General features: G+C 60.9%; 1 protein-coding gene across 6 annotated transcripts; it reads right to left on the bottom strand.

Moving 5' to 3' along the window:
• Positions 1-327: 327 nt before the first annotated feature.
• MKNK2 (MAPK interacting serine/threonine kinase 2) lies at positions 328-22,515 on the bottom strand. Of its 6 annotated transcripts, XM_082381803.1 has the most exons (15): positions 21,289-21,716; positions 21,011-21,146; positions 17,350-17,437; positions 17,151-17,252; positions 16,973-17,070; positions 14,842-14,921; positions 14,445-14,518; positions 14,089-14,193; positions 13,899-13,954; positions 13,713-13,808; positions 13,058-13,252; positions 12,455-12,619; positions 11,672-11,715; positions 6,285-6,409; positions 328-365 (listed from the first exon to the last, which is right to left on the bottom strand). In XM_082381803.1, the coding sequence occupies exons 2-15, from the start codon at positions 21,059-21,061 to the stop codon at positions 343-345; spliced, it is 1,302 nt and encodes a 433-aa protein (XP_082237929.1). In that variant the 5' UTR covers positions 21,062-21,146; positions 21,289-21,716; the 3' UTR covers positions 328-342. The 6 variants fall into 6 exon arrangements, 4 of the variants coding, with proteins under 4 accessions (XP_082237929.1, XP_082237927.1, XP_082237928.1 ...); XM_082381801.1 differs by lacking the exons at positions 328-365; positions 6,285-6,409; positions 21,289-21,716 and adding exons at positions 9,533-11,330; positions 22,257-22,515; XM_082381802.1 differs by lacking the exons at positions 328-365; positions 6,285-6,409 and adding an exon at positions 9,533-11,324 and having other exon boundaries at positions 21,289-21,710.

Below are 22,515 nucleotides of genomic sequence, written 5' to 3' on the forward strand. Positions count from 1 at the left end.
TTTAAGGGACTTCCTTGGCGGTCCAGTGGTTAAGACTTTGCCTTCCAATTCAGGGGGTGTGGGTTCGATCCCTGGTCAGGGAACTAAGATCCCACAGGCCTCGTGGCCAAAAAACCAAAACACAAAACAGAAACAATATTGTAACAAATTCAATAAAGACTTAAAAAAAAATGGTCCACATCAAAAAAGATTTTTTTTTAAATGTTTCAAATTTCTCTGAATACAAACTTTCTTACCTCACGTCATACCTTTGCAAAGTCACAGCTCTTTAGCCAGATGCTGAAGACATCCCGTGGGGGACCAACTGGATGAAGTTCCGGAACAGGCGTAATTTCTACGGTGCTACAAATCAGGAAGACGGTTGTCTGGGGAAGTGGAGGGGACTTTTTAGGATGCCGGAATGTTCTAGGTCTTGATGGGGTGTGGGTGACATGGGTTCCCACACTTGCCTAAACCCATCGAAGTACACTTAGGATCTGTGCAGGTCACCATTAGTAAACTATACTGCAATTAAGTTCAGTTGGCATAAAAATATTACATTTCTACCATCAGTTCTGGCATCTTTTCAAAGACACAGAGATTAGCTGTGAATGCAGAAAGTTGAGCCCACCCAGATGCGGGGGTGACCAGAGAATGTCGCCAAGCCTTTCTGCCCCACCATGTTGATATGCTTCCTGTTTGCTATCAGACACCTGAGTCCCTCGCAGAAATTCTTGGAGAGGGTTTTGAGGTTCACACCCAGGGCTCCCTGAACCACCCCCAGCCCTGTCTAAGCTGGTGGTGGCCTCTAGAGGGCGCTGTTAACATAGTCAATCCCAGGAGTTTTCATTCATTCTGGAGCTTCAGCAATTTTTAGGAAACCATCATTGGCAAGCAAGGTGGGAGATCATTTCCTACCCCACCTCCCTGACTCTTGGACACTGGGGCTGTCCCTCAGGGATATCATTCACACCAAAAATGCCTGATATTGAAGAAAAATTTTGGAGAGGCAGCAGAAAATTTGGGAGGAGCCAACTGGAGATCAGGATTAGCCATCCCCAAATGTGCCACTCTGGTGTAAGAATTACTCTGAGCTGAAAGCATCTGAGTTCTTGAAATCTGTTATCTACCTAAACACAGAGCCTCATACTGTCATAAATCTCTGCCTGGAATCAACTCATTTTCTCTTCTCGGAGAAGACAAGTCAGCTCCCAGACAGACTTTGTCACAAACTATCATATCTCTCACCTATTCTCCAAAGGCCCATTTATCTCTCCTAACATTCGTTTGCTCTCCCATAAGTGGCCTTTCTCCTCTCCTTTTCCTCTATTACGAAGGCCTATGAGCTCTCAAATCTCACTGTTCCTTTGGGGATTCACTTCTTTCTGCGACGCCCCAAGCATGCAAAATTAAAAATTAATACATTTGTATGCTTTGTCTTCTGTTAAAATATCCTTTGTCAGTTTAATTCGCAGCTCCCAATTATGAACTTAAGAGGGTAGAGGAAAACATTTTCCTCCCCCACACAACGAGGTCAGTTGTGGGTTGATGCTTCCTCCTTCTACTTGGCCTAAGTTAGCCGGCGTCTAAGGTGGAAACACTTCTGAGAAGCCAGCCTAGCCTCTCCTTGACATCCTGGCCCAGGAGGGGACCCCTTACAAATGGGTCAGTGACCGCAAACAGATGCGGCCCAGCCCGTGCCAGGTGCTCAGCCTGGATTTAATTTCTGGGCCATTTAAAGTCTCACACCCCATCAGACTACGGGGTTTGCCAAAGCACAGAACAGAAGATTCACCCACAGGGACAGCACGGCCCTTGTCACATCATAAATTGAGGATGTGACTGGATTTGGGGAAAGGAAGAAAGAGACCATTTCAACTGAGACCAGCCAGGAGTTTGGAGCTCTTAATGAAACTCTTGGTTCCAGCAGTGGTGATCAGCAGTGTTGAGATAACCAGGTGAGTCATGAAAGGGGAAATCAAGCCACTCTATGTGCTAGAAGCTCGTCCCAAGAGTTTTATCCATGTGACTCATGTCACTCGATTTTTTTTAAAGTTATTTTATTATTTATTTATTTTAAAAATATTTCATGTATGTATGTATGTATGTAATTTGGCTGAGCCGGGTCTTATTTTATTTATTGTGGCATGTGGGAACTTCCTTGCGGCACGTGGGCTTCTTAGTTGTGGCATGCGGACTCTTAGTTGCGGAATGCATGCGGGATCTAGTTCCCTGACCAGAGATCAAACCCAGGCCCCCTGCATTGGGAGTGAGGAGTCTTACCCACTGGACCACCAGGGAAGTCCCTCATGTCACTCTAGTCCAAGGATAAACTGTAGCACATGGAGCCACCAGATCCCACCTGAGGGGATGCAAGTGCCACCTAGGAAGTATTCAAGCCAAAAATGTTACCCTGACTCCATCAAGCCTTTGACTCTGATTTCCCACTTGTAAGAAATTCAGGGGTTCAGGAAATGAACTAAGAGCACTGGAGCTGCCAGAAGTGACATTCTGCAGGACAAGGGGCTTAGCCGCTGCAGGAAGTCAGATCAGGAGCAAAGGGCAAGGTGACCTGGGCTGTTGGCAGGAGTCTCAGCCCTTCTCCACGTGGGCCTCTCCATAGCACTGCTTGAGCATCCTCACAACATGGTGGCCGGCTTCCCCCAGATGAGTGATCCCAGAGACAGTGAGAGAAGTCACACCCCGTCATTTCCCCAGTATCCCATTGCTCACCTGGTCCATCCTATTCCATGTGGGTGAGGGCTACACAAAGCATGAGTATCCGACAGCACAATCATGGAGGGCCAACCTGCAGGCCTGGTGACCATCAAAAAGGAAGGGAATGGAAAACGAAAGATAGAGCTACCATATGACCCAGCAATCCCACTCCTGGGCATATATCTGGACAAAACTCTAATCCAAAAAGATACATGAACCCCAATGTTCATGGCAGCACTATTCACAATAGCCAAGACGTGGAAGCAACCTAAGTGTCCACTGACAGATGAATGGATAAAGAAGATTTGGTACACATATACAGTGGAATACTACTCAGCCATTAAAAAAGAATGAAATAATGCCATTTGCAGCAACATGGATGGACCTAGAGATTATCATACTAAGTGAAGCAAGTCAGAAAAAGAAAGACAAATATCATATGATATCACTTATATGTGGGATCTAAAATATGACACAAATGAACTTATCTACAAAGTAAAACAGACTCACAGACATAGAGAACAGACTTGTGGTTGCCAAGGGGGAAGGGGGCGAGGGAGGGAAGGATTGGGAGTTTGGGATTAGCAGATGCAAGTCAGTATATATAGCATGGATAAACAACAAGGTCCTACTGTAGAGCACAGGGAACTATATCCAGTATCCTATGATAAACCATAATGGAAAAGAACATGAAAAAAGAGTGTGTATATATGTGTATAACAATCACTTTGCTGTACAGCAGAAATTAACACAACATGGTAAATCAACTAGAATTGAATAACCAACAAAATTTTTAATTAAATAAATAAATAAAAAGGAAGGGAATGAACAGGACAGGCAACCAAGATTGGCAGTTCTACCCGAATGACCCCAGTGCAGGGTTTTTAAATAGACCTTCTACCTCCTGGGACATCCCTGGTGGTCCAGTGGTTAGGACTCTGCACTCCCACTGCAGGGGGCACCAGTTCGATCCCTGGTCGGGGAGCTAAGATCCCACGTGCAGCGAGGTGAGACCAAAAAAAAAAAAAGAGAGAGAGAGAGAGAGATCCTTGAGCAGCAGGAGGTCTGGGGCTCAGCCACCTGAGCTCCTTCAACCTCCGCCACTTCCCTGACTCCAGCTCCTCACCTCCTCCCCCCTTCCAGAAGGTTCTGGGTCCCTAAATTCTTCACAGGGAGAAGCCCCGCCCTCCCCAGCTCCTACCCGAGCCAGGAGAGGCCCCAGATACCAGCACCCACCCAACCGAGGAGGCAAAACAAACAAGACAGGACAAGCACACCAAAGAGGCAAGCGTGCAGGCGACATCACCTGACACAGCCAGGCAAGGACACCCACTGGTCTTGTGGGCAGCGGGAGGAGAATTCCTCTGTGGGCAGGGACCTCCCGCACCCCACTGGCCATCAGGAAAACCCTTCAGTGTGTGTGGAGTGTGCCCTCCAGTGTGGAGACTGTAAATGAAAACATTTATTCACTGAGGATTTTTTTTAAACCCACGGGACAAATATATTTTATATACGTTCATTCTGGGGCGTAAAGTGGTTCTGGATGGAGAGCAGGTACAACATGTGCCTTCCTTTATGATAGGAAGGAAGGCAGACAGGAGGCAAAGAAGGAGGCGGGACCGGCTCCAACTGAGGACACAAAAGCTCTGCACCCGCAGGCAGGTGACTTACGTGGCTGCACCTCCGTTTCCCCATCTGAGACTCCTCCTCCTCCCTGTTGGGGTGCCCAGAGCACCCCCGGCCCCAGATGCAGCCCTGCTTCTATCTCTTGCTAGGGTGGGGGTCCCGGTGGCCCTCCCCCCAGGTGCCACCCACTGCTGTGGAGTGTATCCCCCTGGGTGGCTGTCACGGGGCGTGAAACCCCGAGGATCTACACCGGCGAGGGGTGAAGGTGCTGAGGACAGGGGGAGCCCCCTCTCCTGGAACTCTGGCGCCCTGACCCATTTTGCAGATGGGCGTACTGAGGCCCAGATGAGGGCAAACCCAGTCTCACGTGGAGGGGCCAGAGTCACATGGAGGGGGTTAGAAGGCCAGGAGGGACTGACCATCCAGAGACCTCACTCACTCAACCTGTCCCACCACAAACATTTATTGAGCGCCAACCATATGCCCGGGGCTCAGGATGAACAAACTGAGGATCAACCAAGGATCTGGGATGAAACCCAAGGTAACGCACAGACCGGGCCTTTAGACCTGCGTTCTCCAACGGGGCAGCCAGCAGCCCCACTGGGCCACAAAAATGTAAATAAATGAAAGTGAAATCAGTGAAGCATTCTGCCCCTCCTCTTCACTGGCCACATTTCACGTGCTCAGTAGCCACATGTGGCTGATGGCTGCACAGATGGAGGACACGTTCATCACACCAGGCGGTTCTATCAGAAGACACCGGCTTCCACGGTCCAGTCTGACTCCTTCTATTTCCAAGTGAGAACGGGGTGAGTGGAGTTTTGTCACCTGAATAGCATGCTCTATTTTGCTTTGAGCCCAGAGCGGTGTTGGTTGGTACCATGAAAGGCACACACACAAGGGGATACAAGAGACAGTGTCGACTTGTAGCAATGCCAGGATCTCGCTTATGACACTGTAATAGACTTTTGCAAAAATGTTGCCACTGGGGAAAATGTTATTTCTTACAACTGCTATGAATCTACAGCTGTCACGGTAAACATTCTAAGCACAAAACATTATCTGGATGATGGAGGTTTTTTGGCACCCCCTTAAATTTCACGCCCAGGGGAGGGTCCTGGCCCAGGACTGGAGTGGTGGCGAGCCGGTTTCTCCCCATTGTGTGCCTGGCACCAGGTCCCCAGGGAAGGGATAAGTGGCCAGGGGTGACTCACTGGGCTGATGACCTCAGCTGGGGAGGCATCAGGGCTCCGACCCACAGCTCCGACCCCTGCACCTGCGGGGTGGATGCAGAATGTGCAGATAAAACGCTGGCAACAGGGGACTTCCCTGGCGGTCCAGTGGTTAAGACGCTGCGCTTCCACTGCAGGGGGCACGGGTTCGATCCCTGGTTGGGGAACTAAGATCCCGCATACCGCGGACCAGCCAAAAAAACAAAACAGAAAACCCCCACTGGCAACAGGCTCTTGTCCCTGTTTGTCTGCAAATCTCTGCTGGGGACTTGCTCACCAGACGCTCTCCCCAACGGCCTTTGGCACCAGCATCCTGGGACCCAGACCCTGGAGGCCTCCTTGGTTCCAGAGCCAAGGATGCAGCACTGGACAAGCCCCTCTTGTTGGTGTCCCAGGTTCCTGCCGCCTCTCAGGAGGTCACAAAAGGGAAACTGAGGCCGGGGAGAGCTGGAGTTGGCGGACGTGACAGAAACCCCACGGCATCTTCCCGAAGTCGCCCACAAACCCCAAACCCTATGTGCAGGGGAACGTGATGCCCATTGGACGGAGGGGATGAATACAGCCCAGTGTGGGGACCGGAGAGGGTTCACGGCACACAGTGGCCCAGGGCCGACGGGCTCCAGATGCCCATCCAAATGCCAGAGGCAGGCGAGGTGGGTTGGCAGGTGACGCTCTTCGCCCAAGTGCCCCGCCCCCAAGAAGCCAGCCCTCCCTCCCTCGCCAGCTCACCCCATGCAGGCTTCCACCAACGGGGTAAGTCCTTCCTCACGTCCGACTTGATTTCATCAGGCTTCGCTTTAAACCAGTTTCTCCTCCTTCTGGGTGAGTCTAAGACCAGGACAGGCCGCAGTTTCCTGAGAGGGAACAGTGAAAGAGGTTGTGAGATGGGATGGTCCACGGGGAGGACTTGGGTTGGTGACTGGTGACAATGGCGGGAACAAAACCTGCACAAATCCCTACACTCTGGGGCAGAGACACCTGTGCTGGTGATAAAACGTTCCTCCATGCATTTATTGAGCACTCACTGTGTACCAGACTCAACACAGACTCGGTCCTGTCATCTTTTTCATTCTTATTTAGGAGAAATTCACAGAACATGAAATTCACCCATTTAAAATGAACACTTCGGGGACTTCCCTGGTGGTCCGGTGGTTAAGACTCTGCTCTCCCAATGCAAGGGGCACGGGTTCCATCCCTGGTCGGGGAACTAGGATCCTGCCTGCCGCACAGCGTGGCGAAAAAATTAAATAAAATGAACACTTCAGGGGCGTTTAGTACATTCACAGAGCTATGTAACCATCACCTCTAGTTCCAGAACATTCCATCCCCCCAAAAGAAAACCAGTGCCCATCAGCAGTCACCCCCACCCCCTCCACAGCCCCTGACAACCAGCAATCCACTCTCTGTCTTTGTGGATTTGCCTGTTCTGGACATTTCACATAAGTGGGATCACACACTACGTGGCCTTTTGTGTCTGTGTCTTTTTCAGTTCATTTTATTTTTTAAAATAAAATTTCTTTTTTAAAAGACAGTATTAGGTTTACAGAAAAACTGCGAAGACAGTACAAAGTTTCCAGATACTCGCCCTGTTTCCCCTACTCTTAACACCGTACATCAGCATGTGTGGCCCTCTTGTGTGTGTGGAGCAGCGTGGAGGGCAGCTCCCGAATCACACATGTGATTCGCCGTGATCTCGGGGTGACAGACCCAGTTTGCAGATGCCCCGGACCAGCTGAAGCACCTGCCATGAGCCCGTGAGCCCCGTTTACTGAGATGCAGACAGGTGGCCACGGTCACCAACTTGGGAAAGGCTTCAGCTCCTCCGGCTCCGGGATTTTCCTGCCACTCCTCCAGGGGACGTGGAAGGGGCGGGATCGGCCAAGAGGAAACCGCAAACATCAAATGTACAGCGGCAGCTCCGAGAACAAGCTGTGCCTGGCAGCTGCAACTTGGCAGGCGGCAGGGGGCAGGCAGAGGTCAGCGGCGGGGCCTGGCGGGGATGGGCGGGGCTCGGTGCCACCTAGGAGGGCGGTGGTTTGGCATGCAGCACCCACCCCATTCCCCCCACATATACCAGGCCAGGCAAGGGACGGGGCGGGGCCTGGAGGCATTGGGAGGGGGACTGCGGGGTTTGAGAGGAGGGCTCTAGCAGGCGGCTGAGCAAATGCAGCGGTAGGGCCAGGCTCCAAGGTGTGCCTGAAGGTTCCTCCGGAAGGGCCAGGTGGGGGAGGGTGCCACCTGGCGAGCCCGGGATCCTGGGCAGGAGAGGAGATTCTAGGGCGTACACCTTGCCAGGAGGCCTTTTGGACAGCCCGGAGAGCCCCCCTCTCGTCCCCCCCCCCCCGCCAACATGCAGGCTGTCCCCGGGCGCTGGCAGACACCCAGCATCTGTGTGCTCTGTGGCCTCCACCCTCACCAGGCCCGTCAGCCCTCACTGGACTGGCTGCAAGGGTGACAATGGCTCTCGGGGTCCTTTGGGCCCCAAGCCCACACTCCACCTGGTGACAAGAACAGTCCTCCCAAAAATGGCATCTGATGGGGTCTGTGCCCTGCTCACATTCTTCCTACGGGTGTCCACCCGGGGACAATGAAACAACCACCAGACAAACGTACACTGATGTTCACAGCATGACTCACAACTCCAAAGAGCGGAAACCTCAGTGACCATCGATGGGTGATGGATAAACACAGTGTGGTCCGGATGATGGACCAATCACTCAGCCATGAAAAGGAGTGAGGCACTGACACACGCCGCAACACGGATGGACCTCGAGGACGTGATGCTCAGTGAGAGAAGCCAGACACAGAAGGCTCCGGGGGCTGACCTGGACCGGCCCACCCTGGGACTGCCTGCTCCCCACCCCAGGCCCTGCAGAGGCGACCACATCTACTTCTTTCTTGCCCCTCTCACTGTACTACCTGCTGGCCTCCTCACCTGGCTCCTCTCAGATCCCCGTTGTCAGTTGAGGAAACTGACAAGCACAGCAGTCTGGAAGAGACTGCGATGCCAGGCGGGGCTGCGATCCTTAACCACTGGACTCCCCTGCCACCCGCTTTTGCCTCCTGCCTGCAGGGAGCGCTCCCTGATCCACCGCCTCCCTCCCTGCATGCCCCCCAGGATCTGAAGTCAGCCCTGGACTGTCCAGCAGAAACCAGCGTACAGCAAGAACTTAATCATGGCTGAGGGGATGGAGTCTAGAGAGGGAGGCGGGCCAGCCATGAGGGGGAGGTTTGAATCACCGGGTTTTATCGAGTTAGGTGGCGCTGTCTAAAGGCACCCCTCCCCCACGCAAAGCTGTGTTCCCGTTTCCCTCTGGATCTGGGACAGCTGTGCGCTTGACCCCAACCTAAGCTCGGACATGGGGAGGTGATGCAGGAAGGCTTCCGAGGCCAGGCCGCTCAGATCCACCAGCCACGCTGCGCGGGAGCCCAAGCCACGCAGGAGGCCACGTGTGGGCACCTGGCCCTCGTTCCCAGCCGAGCCAGCCTTGGTGCCAGCCCAGCCCACGCCTGCGGATGATGAGTCTTTCCCTGCCGAGGACCCAGGTCTCCTGGAGCAGAGAGAAGCCGAGCCCACCCGTGCCCCATCTGAATCGGTGACTCACAGCATCACCAGGAATATCAAAATGCCTTTGGGCCACTAGGTTTGAGGCAGCTTGTCGCAAGGCAACAGAAAGCCGGGGTGCGGGCACGCAAACTAGTTTTTGACTTTTATTAAATCCTTACAAAACAGAATACAAAATACCGGCGTTGACAGTTGGTGTAAAGGAAAACTTCTGAGCTGTATCAGTTCACCTGGTACAGTGGAGTTAAAGTGCTTGGATGTTTTTCCCCCACTTTAAAAAAATTTGAGTTCTTTTTTTTGTCTTTTTTACACATCTTAACGTTGAAACACTGCTGTGCCCCCTTCCCCCCAGCGCCAGGCTCGTTCACAGTAACGGTTCTGACCAGTCCTCCGGGCCGCACTGTCGTTGTGACAGGGGTGGGGGAGGAAGTGGCTGTCCCACCTTTGAGGAAAAAAAAAAAAAAAAAAAAAGCTGCTCACAGCTCAGCTTTCCGGAGTAAAATGGCCATGGCGCCTGCAGCGGGCGAGAGCCCGTTTGTTTCTTTTTTACAAAAAGGCAGAATCCTCGGTTGCAAAACATGGAATCACTGATGGGCGAGAAATGATGGGGGGTGGCCTCCCCACCCCCGGAGTCTTTGGAAAGGCCAGTCCACAGATCGGCGGGCGGGCGGGGCGGAGGCCCCCCACCAGCCACCAAGGACGGCGACAATCTCCGAGACTCGGGGGGCCGCAGAGACGGCACTCGAGCCCCCCACGCCTCGAGGCCCGCCCCGCCCCCCCCCACATTCAAGTATTCGTCAAGAACAGGGAAGTCAGCTGATGTTCTGGAAAACTAACGAGACAGGACGAACAGCTAGGAGACGGAGGGCGATCTGGGCGGCTGCCCGCGCCCCCAACCCCGGCAGAAGCCCGTGTGCACGTGGAAAAGGAAGCCTGTGAATTGCATAGAGTCTCCCACCCGAGGACGAAGGGCGTCAGAGTCTCCCCAGCCCGGCGGGTCACGCGACGTCTGACTCGGGCGCGGGCGGAAGGGGCACGGCAGCTGCGGCCTTTTCCTGAAGGTGGGCGGAACAGAGACGCCGCCCTGCGGGGTGGGGGGGGTGTCCCGCGAGACCCCGGGGACGGGGCTGACAGAGCTTCCACGCCAGACCCGAGGGGCGGCCGGGCAGGACGTGGCCGTGGTCAGACTGAGCCCTGAGAAGGGGCACTCGGGTGCCCGGGTCGGGGGTCCGCGGGACCCCCACGTCGGCTGACGGGGGCCTGTCCGGCTCCTCGCGCTTCCTCTGGCGCCCCCCTTCCCGGGTGGGCAGTCCCCAGTGGAGAGGCCCGGGGAGGGGACCCGGGCAGCCGCAGCTTAAGGTCAAGGTTCGAGGGAGCCCCGATTGTCAGTCGGCGGGGGCTCCAGCGGGGGGCGCCACCCCGCCCGACCCCAGGCCCCGCCCTGCGACAGGGGAGACCTGAGAAGCCCCCGGCCCGCCCGGCCGCCAGGGTGTCTGAGAGGAGGGAAGGAAGCTACCGTCTCGTCGAGGGGAGGTGGGTGGGGGTCGACCCGTCCCTGAAAACACTGTGAGGGCCGGGGAGTGGGGCGGCGAGGTCCCGCCGGCTCGGGGAGACGCCACGCCCTCCTCTCCTGAGTCACGCGGGCGGCGGGGAGCGGCCTTCACAGTACCCGGCGCATCCCGCGCATCCCGGGCCGGGGCAGCGGGAGGGCCCCACCCAGCCACAGGCCCTCCGCTCTCCTCCCCGGGCGCCTGCTCTGCATTTAACACCATTGAAAGGAAAAAAAAAGGAGGGGAACAGGAAAAAAACCCAACAGCAAAAACCTTATATAAAAAGACCCCCGAGCTGAGCTTAGCGCCTCGGAATCCAGCCGGGGGAGGGCAGCCCGCTGGTCACCCGCGAGCAATAGCTTAAAAAAATCTTTAGACTTGAGGGGGGGAAGGGCGGCCTATGTACAGAGGGAAGGAGGGGGTCACGCGTGGTCTCCCACCAGGACCACGGGGGCCGCGGACAGGCTGGCTCGCTGCCGCCGCTGGGCCAGCTTGGACTGGGAGGGCGGGGACAGCTGCAAGCAGCGTGAGGTAGCTCGGATGACCACGGGCTGGTCCTGCCCCGCCTCCTCGGCCGCGTCCTCCTCGCGCTGGGCCAGCTGCCGGTTCATGGCAATGGCCTCGGCCGCGAACGACGTGAGGTCTTTGGCGCAGCTGTTCCTGGGGACAGGGCGGAGGTCACCAAGGAGAGGGAGGTAGCCGCCGGCCCGTCCCCCCTGCTTCCCTCGGGACCCCCGGGGTCTGTTCAGTGCCCTGGGGGAGGGGCTGCAGGCCCCAGGAGGCCCCAGACTCCGCAGGGGGCGGGAGGGGCCGGCGGACTGGAATTCGCGGTGGGGTCACAAACTCATCACCCGGTACAAGGACACCCAAGCGCTTGGACGGCTTCCCCCGCCAAGACTGAAAGAGGGTCGTGTAGTCTTCCTTAAACATCTTAACATGTAGCGCCCCCTCCTGGACCCGGGGCTCCCCGCTCGGAGCCCGGGATCCCACACGGGCCTCACCTCTGCAGGACCATGGGCGTGGGCAGGGTGTTCTCCGGGGCGCACTGCAAGGAGACAGGAGAGGTGAGGCTGGAGAGCAGAGCCTGCCCGCCTCGGGGCGCCCAGCTGGCTGCGACAGCACCGGGGGTTAAGGCGGTGCACCTGCCCGGGAACCGAGCCGAGCTGGGGGGAGGGGCGCGGCCCGAGCCGGGTGAGCGTGGTGGACATTGCCAGAGCGCGTCGTGGGCGGGGCCTGCCTCTCACCAAAGCTGCCCCTTCCAGAGGGTTCCCAGCTCCCAGCAGGGGTTGGGAGCCCCCTCCACCAGCCCATCCGCCTTGACAGTGGGGCCCCAGTCTTTGCTCCCCACAGTGCCAACTTGTATTTTTGTTAAGCTCCCTGCCCTGGTGGCCTAGGCATCTGCCCCGCCAGGACGACAACTGGGCGGAAGAAACAGCAAGCTCTTCTGAGCTTGGTGGGGGCAGAGCCTTGGACAGGGGGTGGCAGGCACCCGCCTGCCACCTGGCTGACCTCAGCTTGACACTCTGTTCCAGGTGAGAAGAGGCCCCTGCGCCTCCAGGACACAGGACCTGGTGACTCGCTGAGAAGCAGCTCCTGCAGTCCCAACCCAACCTGGTCAGCAGGGGCAGTGGGGGGTCTCCCTGCTGCGTGCTTGCCCGCTCTGGGGGGTCTCGATGCTGAGCCGCCTAGGTCTGTCGTACCCTTGCTCTGAGTCACCCCAGCCCACTGGCAGAGACTGGATGGAGGCCAGCGGCCCCCCAGGCCTCCCTGGGGCTCCCACTCACCCCCTGCACCCAGGGGTGCTGCAGCACTTGGGCAGCACTCAGCCTCTGCTTGGCGTCACGGACGAGAAGCTTGGAGATGAGGTCTTTGGCAGCAAAGGAGATGTGGGCCCAATCCTTCTCTGGAAACTCGTACTTGCCCTCCTGGATGCTCTCAAACAGCATGTTCTGGAGAGGACATGGAAGGTGGGGTGAGCTGCACCCAGCAAGGGCTGAGGCCACGTTGCAGATGCCTGAAGGGGCAAGCCTGGACCCGGAGGAGCACCGCTGAGTGACAAGTTCTGTCAGGGCCCCCAGCCTCCACCAGCTGCATGTGACCTGGGCCCAGGGTTAGGGTCGGGGAAAGTGCCCTGAGCTCAGCTGGCAAGGCCGGGGGCTCTGGCAGGCCGAGGAGGGCAGGGACCCACCCATCTGGGGGTGGCTGGGAGGCTGGGCCAGAGAGTGGCCTCGGGGAGGCACTTGGTGAGCTCTGCTCAAGTGGGGCCCGATTTACTGAAGGGTGGCTCTGGGCGGCCAGGCTTTGGGGGGATCAGGCCATGACGCCTGAGCCTCACATGGTGGGTAGAAGGCTAGAACCTGGCCACCACGGCAGGACCCCACTCGCACCTGGCATGCCGGGCAGGCCTCGCCGCGGTCCCAGCCGCAGTCGCTGCCGCAGTGGCCCACGAAGGGCGGGTAGCCGCTGAGCAGAATGTAGAGAATGACGCCCAAGCTCCAGAGGTCGCAGCGCTTGTCATAGATGCTTGCCTCCTCGCTGAAGGCCTCCACCACCTCCGGGGCCATGTACTCGGCGGAGCCGCACTGCGGCCGGGGGCGGGAGCGGGGGCGTCAGGGCCCGCGGAGGGGGGAGGGGGGCGCCCCGACAGGGACTTCCCGGAGCCCGCAGCCAGACAGCCCTGCCCGACCAATCACAGGTTGCTGAGGGAGCCAGCCCCGCCTTCGCCCTGCCGGCCAATCAGAGACTGCTGAGGGATTCGGCCCCGCCCCCAACCCCCGCCCAATCAACAGGTGCCGGGAGCCCGCCCAGCCTCACCGCGCCCGACCGCGGCCCCGCCCAGCCGCTCTGCCCGGCCAATCAGCGGCTGTTGCTAAGCGGAAGCCCGAGTTCCGAGGCCCGAGCCGCCAAGCAGGCTCCGCACCTCGAGGTTATGCAACTGCAGCCTGGGACCGGATTCGGGGCCATTCCCGCCCTCTCCGCCCCTGCCAGCTACCCCTCCCCCCCGCACCCCACTCGGGGCGCCCTGAGCCCGCAGGCCCTCACCGGGGTGAGCAGCTCCGGGGTGGAGATGGGGGAGCAGTCCCCGTTGAGTTTGATGCCACTGCCCAGGTCAAAGTCACAGATCTTCACGGGGGACACCTGGGCGGGGTCAGAGAGGGCTGTGAGGGTGGGGGTCCCGACCCTGGGGGCCCTGGCCCGCAGGGAAGGCCACCCCCAGGTGCCCCTCACCTGGTTGGGGTGCTCACAGAGGATGTTTTCCGGCTTTAGGTCCCTGTGGGCGATGCCTGCAGGGAGAACCAAGAACCACGAGGGCGGGTCAGGGGTCCGTGGGTGGGTGGACACATCTTCCAGGAGTCCTGGGCAGGTGGATTGGGCTAGACACCCAGGGACCCCTGGGGCAGGCAGCGTGGCCACCCACCTTTGTTGTGCAGAAAGTCCAGGGCGCTGGCCACATCCTGCACCACCACGCTGGCCTCCAGTTCGTTAAAGTGCCGCCGCTTGTGTATGTGGCTCAGGATGGAGCCTGGGCCAGGCCATGGAGCAGAACACACAGAGGTCACCTCCACTGCCCAACGGCCAGCACCCACCCCACCCCACCCTGGCAGGGAAGCCCCCACTCCGGCCTCCTCAGGTCCAGAGTCCTCCAACCTGAGCTGGCGTGTGTACCCCACAAGGCCCCTCTGATGTGCAGGCCCCCCTGAAAGGTTCTCCCTGGTGGCCCTAAGCCCCCGGCCCGTTAGGATCAGATGGAAAAGCCTGCCAGGCCCCACGTACCGCCCCGCATCTTCTCAAACACCAGGTAGAAACGGTCGTCTTCCTCAAAGAACTCAATCAGCTCTAGAACGTTCCTGGGGTTGGGGCAGGGAGGCAGGGGAGGAGTGAGGCTTCCTCAGGCCTGTGGGCAGCCACAGCCCGGCCCAGCAGGGGCCCGCCTTCTCCACCCCACCTACCCACAGGAAGGCCGCGCCTGGGGCCACAGGCCTGCTTCCGCCTTGCCCACCTCGGGACTGTCAGCCTGCCTGCCGCTGGGCCCACCCACAATGCCCAGCACAGGGCCTGGCACACAGTGGGTGCTCACTAAGTGCTTGCTGGGGGTGATGAGGCACTCGGGCCCATTCAGCCACTGAAAGATGGCTCGGGGCCCAGTGTTGTGGAGGGTAGGTCACATTACCTGTGTCCTTGGCACTGATACAACATCTCCACCTCCCGGAAAACCCTACTCCGAATGTGGCCTGGCTGCTTCTCAATGATCTGAAACATCAGCGGGGGGAGGACACACACACAGACACCAACTGGGTGAGCCAGACCCCCTACAGCCTGAGACACCCCCCCCCCCCGCCAGAAACTTCCCCTGTGTCACGCCTGAAGCTCGTCAGAGCTTAGATTTTGAAGTTCTGGAAAGCAGAGCTATCCTATGGGGGCCCAGAATTTACCAGAAGTCAAAACTTTGGTGTCAAAACAAACTGGGGGCAACGTGTTTCCCCAGAGGCGTCACAGGAGGGGCGAGCGGGACAGGACCTGGTAGCTCTCCGCCCCTGACTGCCACAAGCCTTCGGGTGTATTTGGGGCCTGGAGCCCCTGCAAGATACTCCTTTAGGGCAGCAGGTTCCTTAGCCTAGCGGCCTCCTCTCCCTGACCAGGAGACTGGGGGCCACTGTGCCGGCTCACACACCACCCAGGGAACTGGAGGGGCCTGGGGGCACCTGGCTGCCAGCCAAGCCATCCCACTTGCCTGGGCACCAGTCTGGACAGATGCCCCAGCCCTGTAAGCCCAAGTCTGTTTCAGGCCAGGTCAGCGGGCACAGCCTCCCAGGACCCCAGAGCCTCAGGAAACCAGCCCACGCCTCTGCGCCCACTCCCCTCTGGCACCCAGGAGCTCTAAGGACCAGAGGGTTCTGGGCCCACGCCCTGGGGTGAGCCGCTTCGCTCCCAGAGAGGGGAGGTCAGAAAGCACATGCCAAAACAAAAAAAAAAGTGCGTGCCAGCTCTCTCCCAGCAAAGCCAGGCCGCACACACCTGCTGGGAACCTCTTCCCAGCTTGGACCTAAGGCCCCCTCTCACTGGGTGGGCGGGCAGCCTGGGTCACCACTGTGCCTGGGGCTCCCAGCCCACCAGCAGCCTGGGGGAGGGGACGTGGTGTGCTCCACTGGCCAGGCTCCAGCAGGAGGCGGGCACGCACATCCACTGGCCACCGGGGCTTGGCCACCACCCTAAGCACTGTCCCACCTGTCTAGTGACAAATACACCTGCCCCACAGAGGGGCAGAACCACCAGATTCCAGAGCTCCTTGAGATAATGCCAGCAGCCGTGCCCTCCTGGAGTTACCTGAACCTCATTCCGTCCCTTGGGAATGTGGCTAGGGCCCCCCCCACTCCACGGAGACAGCGGTCCCTCTCGGGAGGGAACGGCCTCCTGAGGGGTCACACACGGTACAACTAACCCGACCCTCTGAGCCTTGGTTTCCCTGTCGGTCAGAGTGACAGGAGCCAGGCCGCCCAGCAGGGGCCTCAGGAAGGACGCTGACCGTGCAGAATGTACCTGATGCCAGGTATGCAGTCCTACGGCACCATCACCCACCCAACTCGGGCACTCCCGGGGCGGGGACCACAGCCACCCTGGTCACCACGCTTCCACCAGGGCCCGAGGCTTCCGGCCAGCCCGCCTGCCACTGTGCACCTGGCCCTCCTTCCTGGGCAGCCAGTCTCCCGTTACCCCACCCAGCCCAGATGCAGGGTCATGAGGGAAGCCTGGAAGGCTTCTTGGAACACAGGGTCTGACGCCTGGCCAGGCAACACAGGCTGCGCAGGCGCACCCTGGGTCAGAGGCGGCCCAGGGCTTGCAAGAGGCTCTCGCGGGCCTGCCCTGGTCTCCCGATGCCCAGCTCCCCCGGGGCCCGAGTAGGGCATTGCCTTTCAATCTTTGTAACCACTACAGGGAAGCATTCGTCATCCCTGGGGACAGGGGCCTGGCCCGAGTGACCCAGCAGGTGAGCATCAGCTCTGACTGAAGCCCCCAGTTCTCGGCGGTCCCTCTGGCACCAGGTCCTTGGCCACCTGTGCAGCGGGGCCACCCCTTGTCACTTCCCACCCAGACTTGGGGGCTCAGCCCAGGCTGACCTGGATTCCCAGGTGTGGCCTGAGTCACCGGCCTTGAGGCCATTTTTAGACACTGGTTTTCCCCGGCTGCCAGTCGGCAGCTCAAATGCCAGCTCCCCTCCTTTTGCCACCCCTGGCGGGTGCCAGATCCCAGGCACGGCTGGGGAGGGGCGAGGGGGGCCGCCCAGGTGCTGGGGCCTGTCTCACCTTGACGGCATACTCCTGGTTGGTGATGAGGTTGACACAGGTCTGCACGCGGGCGTGGGCACCCTCCCCAAGCACGTCCTCCTGCAGCTGGTAGACATCTGCGGAGCAGGGGGCTAGTGAGAGCCACCCTGGGCCGGCCCATCTCCCCAACACCGCTGCCCCCGCCGGCCCCACTCACCTTCGAACCTGCCCGAAAAGCTGTCGGTGGCCCGGCACCTCTTCTTCTTCTTGCCCCTTTTCTTGGCGTCGGGGATGTCGATGGGCTGGCTTGCGGGCATATCTGTGCAGGGGCAGCCAGAGGTGAGGCCCGCCTGGCTCAGGAGGTGGCCCAGCCCTCCGCCACCGCCAGAGGCTCGCCCTCCCCCCAAGCCCCTCACCAGGGCGGGCCGGGCACTCCAGGCCGAAGTCAGGCTCCCCGTGGTGGGCCTGGTCTAGGGAGAAGGCCAGCTCGAAAGGATTCTGCCCCTGCAGGAGAGGAGAGGACAGAGCTCAGGCCCCAGCCCTGCAGGGCAGCTGCACCCAGAGTGCCCCGGCCTCCACGTCCCCACGCTGCGGAGCAGAAAGCCTAGCTCTGCCTGACCACAAGGAAGTGGACCTTTCACCCCCAGCCCAGGGCCCTCGGGGCCTCTGGGGAGGGGGTGTGGTATGGGAGGAGGCCAGACGCAGGCAGGGGAGGGGGTGCCGCCTCCCAGGCCAGGCCTGAGTCCCGTGGGGCACCAGGCCATGTCTTGAGCCTCGGTTTGCTTACCTGCAGGATGGGGCCAGCACCACAGCCCGGCTGACCGCCCGCACCCCTGCCGGCACAGGGATCAAAGGCAAAGGCGCAGGGCAGCCAGTGGGAGGGAGTGAGTCAGCGGCTTCCCGGGGCGGGGCTCCCAGCCAGACGGCCCTGCCTGCTTTCCCATGGCTTCCTGGCCTCAGTCTCCCCTCTGTGGAATGGGGCACCACTGCCCTCCTTGCTTCTCGCTGTCCGCTCATCTCCGCTGCACCTCCCGGCCTGAGACGATTCCCGCCACCACACCTCTGCTCCTGACGCGCCCACAATGCGCCCCGTCCCCCAGCTCTGCGCCTCCTCTCCTGGTCCGACCCCCCTCACTAGTCTGCTTCCAGCTCCGCACCACTGGGACCCGGCTCCGGGGGCTCACGGGAAAGGCACCCGCGGTCTCCCGCGTGAGCACTGGGCCGCTCCCTGGCCCGGCCACAGCGCACTGTCCCGCGTACCCTCAGACACCCCAGGACGGAGCCCCTCACAGGCCACGGTGTCCAGCTAAGGAAACAGCCCTTGAGCAGGGAGGGGCCTGCTCAAGGTCACCTGACAGCCCCCGGGACTGGGCGGGGGGTGCGTGGGATCCCAACAAGGGAACGAAGGCAGCTGGGGTTCCTCCAGTTTCTGCGGATCCAGCATGAGGACTGGTGGCCCCCGGCAACGCACGAGACTGAGGCTTTAAAGTTGGGGCTCTGAGGCCCCACCGTGTTTCTCTAGGAGTCTGCTCTCATTTAGCTCCCCGAATCCTGGCGGTCCAGGTGGCCAGGGCTTCGGGTGGGCGTGGGGGCCCTGTACACGCGGCAGTGGCGCCAGCTCTGATGCTGGAGGACCTGGGTCAAGTCACTGCCCCTCTCTGGGCCTTGGGACAAGGGGAAGCAGGGCTCCAGCAGGAGGGCCATCTGGCAGAGAAGGAACTCCGGGAGAGCCCCAGGGAGATACCCAGGGGCCTAACAGCAGAAGGGGCCAGGCCAGATTCCTGCAGACGGGAGGCCCGGAAGCCAGTCCGGCAGCACAGGGGCAGGCAGAGGTCACAGGGAGCGGCTGAAAAACAGGCGTGGGCCCTCCCGGCCTCGCCACCCACCCGCCCTGCAGATAGTTGCTAGGAGGCCCAGCGGGCGGGGGAGGGGAGGAAGGCAGCGCTCCAGCCAGTCGGCGCGGGATCGTCCACCAGCACCTGCCCCTGCCCGCCCCGGGGTCCGACACCCACGGGGAGCCAGGCACACAGCTGTGCCAGCACCGGCACTCAGCGCTCTGGGAAGGCTCAGTCCAGGGGCGTCTGGAGGCGTCAGGTGACTCCCTCCTCCCAGGAGGAGGGGCCCCAGGGTGGCAACGTGGGGTGATCAGGAGGGAGGGTGGACGTGAGGCTCGGGGCCAGCGGCGGCCCGCACCAGCTACCTCACCTCGGCCTAGTGACCTCAGCTCCTGGCCTGACCAGCACCCAGGGGTGACTCGAAAGGACCACGAAGGGCACGAGGACCTCAGGAGGCCTGTCACCGACCCCACACCCCTGTGCCAGCCTCCAATGCAAAGAGCTGGACCCTGGAGAAAAGGGGCGGCCAAGCCACCAAGGTGAAGGGACACTAGCCATGCCAGCTCCTGTGTCCCTGTCACCACGTGCGGGGGGTGCTAAGACGAATGCCCATGCTGTCCAAGGCTCCACTCTCCCATGTGGAAATGGGGAAAATACATCAGAGACACCTGGCAGACGCTGCTGCCAGGCTGAAGGGAGGGCGGTGGCCACGGCCCGAGGAAGCTTGGGGTGCAGTGGGAGGAGACGCCTAGCGAGGCCAGCCTCTGGCCACCGGGAGGGCCACCTCAGAGCCAGCACTCCCTGCCCAGTGTCCCTCCAACTCCCTCAGGACTCCCACAGTCCCACCTCAGCGCTGGGCTCTCGCACGGCCTGCAGAAGCCAACCCGAAGTACCAGGCAGTGTTGCCAGGCCAGGCCCAGGGCTGGCTGCGGGCCTCCAGTCAGCAGGCCTTGGCAGGAGGTGGCTGGAACCATCCAGAAAGTTCGACTTTGCTTTGGCCACTGTGCCGGCCCCACGCGCTGACCCCATCTCGGCTCCCACCTAGCCCCCGGAGAGGACAGACCACCACCAGTGACGTCTCAAGTCCACCCTGCTCCCGCCCAGCCCTGAACACTTGGATGTGCCAAGGCTGTGGCTGCCCTGGGGGGAGAAGCCAGGATGACAGGCGTGTGGGCAGGGGTGGGGCGCTGGCCCGGGACGCTGGCTGGACGGTCCTGGGAATTTTAACCCAAACAGTCTCAGCTCGCTCCTCCCACCCCGGTGTGCAGTTCGCCTGTAGGCGTGCGCGTGCTGCACACACACACTCACACACGCACATACACCCAGGTCTTGCCTTCTCTAGAGGGCAACAGGTTCTTGCCCAAGAAGGCCCAAGGAAGCCATTACATAACACGGCCAGCGGGGTGGGGTGGCCGCTGACATCACTGTGTCCCCTGGGCCAGGCCCTGTGGGGCCCCTGCCTAGCACCTGCCTGCCCTCCCCAGACTCGCTCATCTGAGACTAGAACTGCGGCGGCCCCATGCCACAGCCGTGGGGCGGCCGCAGAAACTTCCTGCTCCGACAGGAAATAGCCTTGGGCCTGGGGTGTCTGGGAGGTGCTGCGCTGGGAGGGCACCCAGCCCACTGCCCCATTCTGCAGACCACCCAGGAGGGTGCAGGGGAGGCCTGCAGCCCCGCCTGGGGTTCCAGGAGGAAGGACCCCGCAGACCCCCGCAGGCCCCATGACGCTGGGGACCGGACTGTGGCCTGCTGACAGTCCCCAGCAGTGCACACTCGGCTGGGCTCTGCAGGGGACATACAGCCAGGGGCCCCCACGGGCAGGACGCCCCTCAGCCCTGCCCGGGGTTCCTGGAGGAACGACCCCAGAGGCCCCTGGGCGCTAGGGACTGACTGTGGCCTACTGAACTCCCCCCTCCTCACCATACCAGCACATGCCTGGCTCGGGTCGGCAGGGGACACATATGTAGGGGTCCCCAGCCCGGTGTGGGGCTTCTGGAAGAAAGACCCGACAGGTCCCAGGGTGCTTGAGATTGGACTGTGGGCTGCTGACACCGCCACCCGCCCCCCCCCCCGCCCCCCGCCCCCCGCCCCGACAATGCACACCAGGCTGGGGCAGCTCCAGGCGAAGGGTGGGGAGCTGGCACGAGCCCCGGGGGGTATCCTGGGGGGCGGGCTCCGCGTCCCGCCACCGGCCACTCGGGTGGTCCAACCCGGGGCGGCCCCAAGCCGACCCGGCCCTCACCTTGAAGGAACGGTGGAAGCCCTGAAGTTCGGCTGTTTTCTTCTGTACCATCTTCTGTCCGGGCCCCGCCAGCGGGGGAGGGGACGCGGGGCCCGGGGGGCGGCCCGTGGGCGGGGGGGCGGCCGGTGAGGGGACCCTGTGGGCGGGAGCAGACAAAGGAGGGCGTTGAGTGGCCGCGGCAGGCGCGCCGGGAGCCCGGGCCAGGACGGCGAGGCTCCGTGGGGCCCGCTCCCCGAGTCCGGGTCGGGGTCGGGCCGGGGTCGCACGGCCACACTCACCGGGGTCGGGCTCCGGCCGGGGCCTTAGTGCCGCCGCCCGAGACGCGCAGCCCGGAGCCCGCTGCGCGGACCGCGCGGGGAACAGCGCCGCCGCCGTCGCCGTTGCCGCCACCGCGGACTCCTCCGCCAAGGCCGCCACCGCCGAGAGGAGCCGGGCGGGCCGCGTCGCCGTCACTTTTATAGGCCAGGCTCGGCCCCGCCCCCCCCCACCCCCGCCCCGACGCAGACCCCGCCCCTCATGGCTCCGCCCACGCACGCACGGCGGGGGCGGGACTGGAAGGCCGCTCTGGCGGCTGGGCGTGTCTGCGCGCCTGCGCTGTGTGGTGCGCGGGGTTCGGGGGGCGGGACCCGGGAAGGATCCTGGTGGGCGTGGGCAGGGTTGCCGGAGGCTCCGGGAGGCCCGCGGGACCCTGACACTGAGCCGAAGACCAGGACAGGAGGCAAAACACAACCCCATTTTGGCTGGGGCCCCTGACCCAGGCTCTGAGAGAATCAGTCAGCTCTCTGTCCCCGCAGCCCAGTGGTGCATGGTCCTCAGACCCCGTGTCTGGACTATTAGTGTTACAGGCCTGCGGAGTAAACTGTCCTCCCTCTCCTCCAGGCCCCAGCCTGTCCTTTCAGAGGCTTCCCACCACCCACCCCCAACTGTCCCCCAACGAGGCCTGAGCTGGACCATCCCCTTGCCTGTTAGGCTACCTCTATTTCTGTGGTGCCCCCCAAGGCCACAGCTCAGGCCACGGGAGCTGTAAGGCCTGACCTCAGCCAGCTCTGGGGTGTTTGGAGGGACCTGCAGGGAGCTCCCCGGCCATCCCCCAGCCCTCCCCTGCCCCGCGCGTGCGCGTGTGCATGTGTGTGTGTGTGTGTCTGTAGACACACGTTGGCTCCAGGTGCTGGGGTGGGGCTGCTGGACTTGCCTGCCCAGGGGAAGCCTCAGGCTCCCTCATCATCATCCCCACCCCTCTCCTTACCTGGCTGTCCCTCTCTGTGTGTACACCGTCACCTGCAGGTCTTCATGTGCTTCTGGATGGCATGGGTGTGTACAGATGCCCCTCACCAGAAGGCCAGCTCTGAGAAAGCCCAGATCCCCGCACGGCTGGTCCAGCACCCAGCACAGGGCCTGGCACACACACAGGAAGTGCTCACTGAATAGTGCTGAAGAGAAAGGATGTATTTAAGCATGTGTGAGTGCGTGCGTGCATGTCTGTGTGCACGCATATAGGGGTTGGG

This window comes from Balaenoptera borealis (assembly GCF_965194805.1).
Source record: "Balaenoptera borealis genome assembly, chromosome: 2".
NCBI lineage: Eukaryota > Metazoa > Chordata > Mammalia > Artiodactyla > Balaenopteridae > Balaenoptera > Balaenoptera borealis.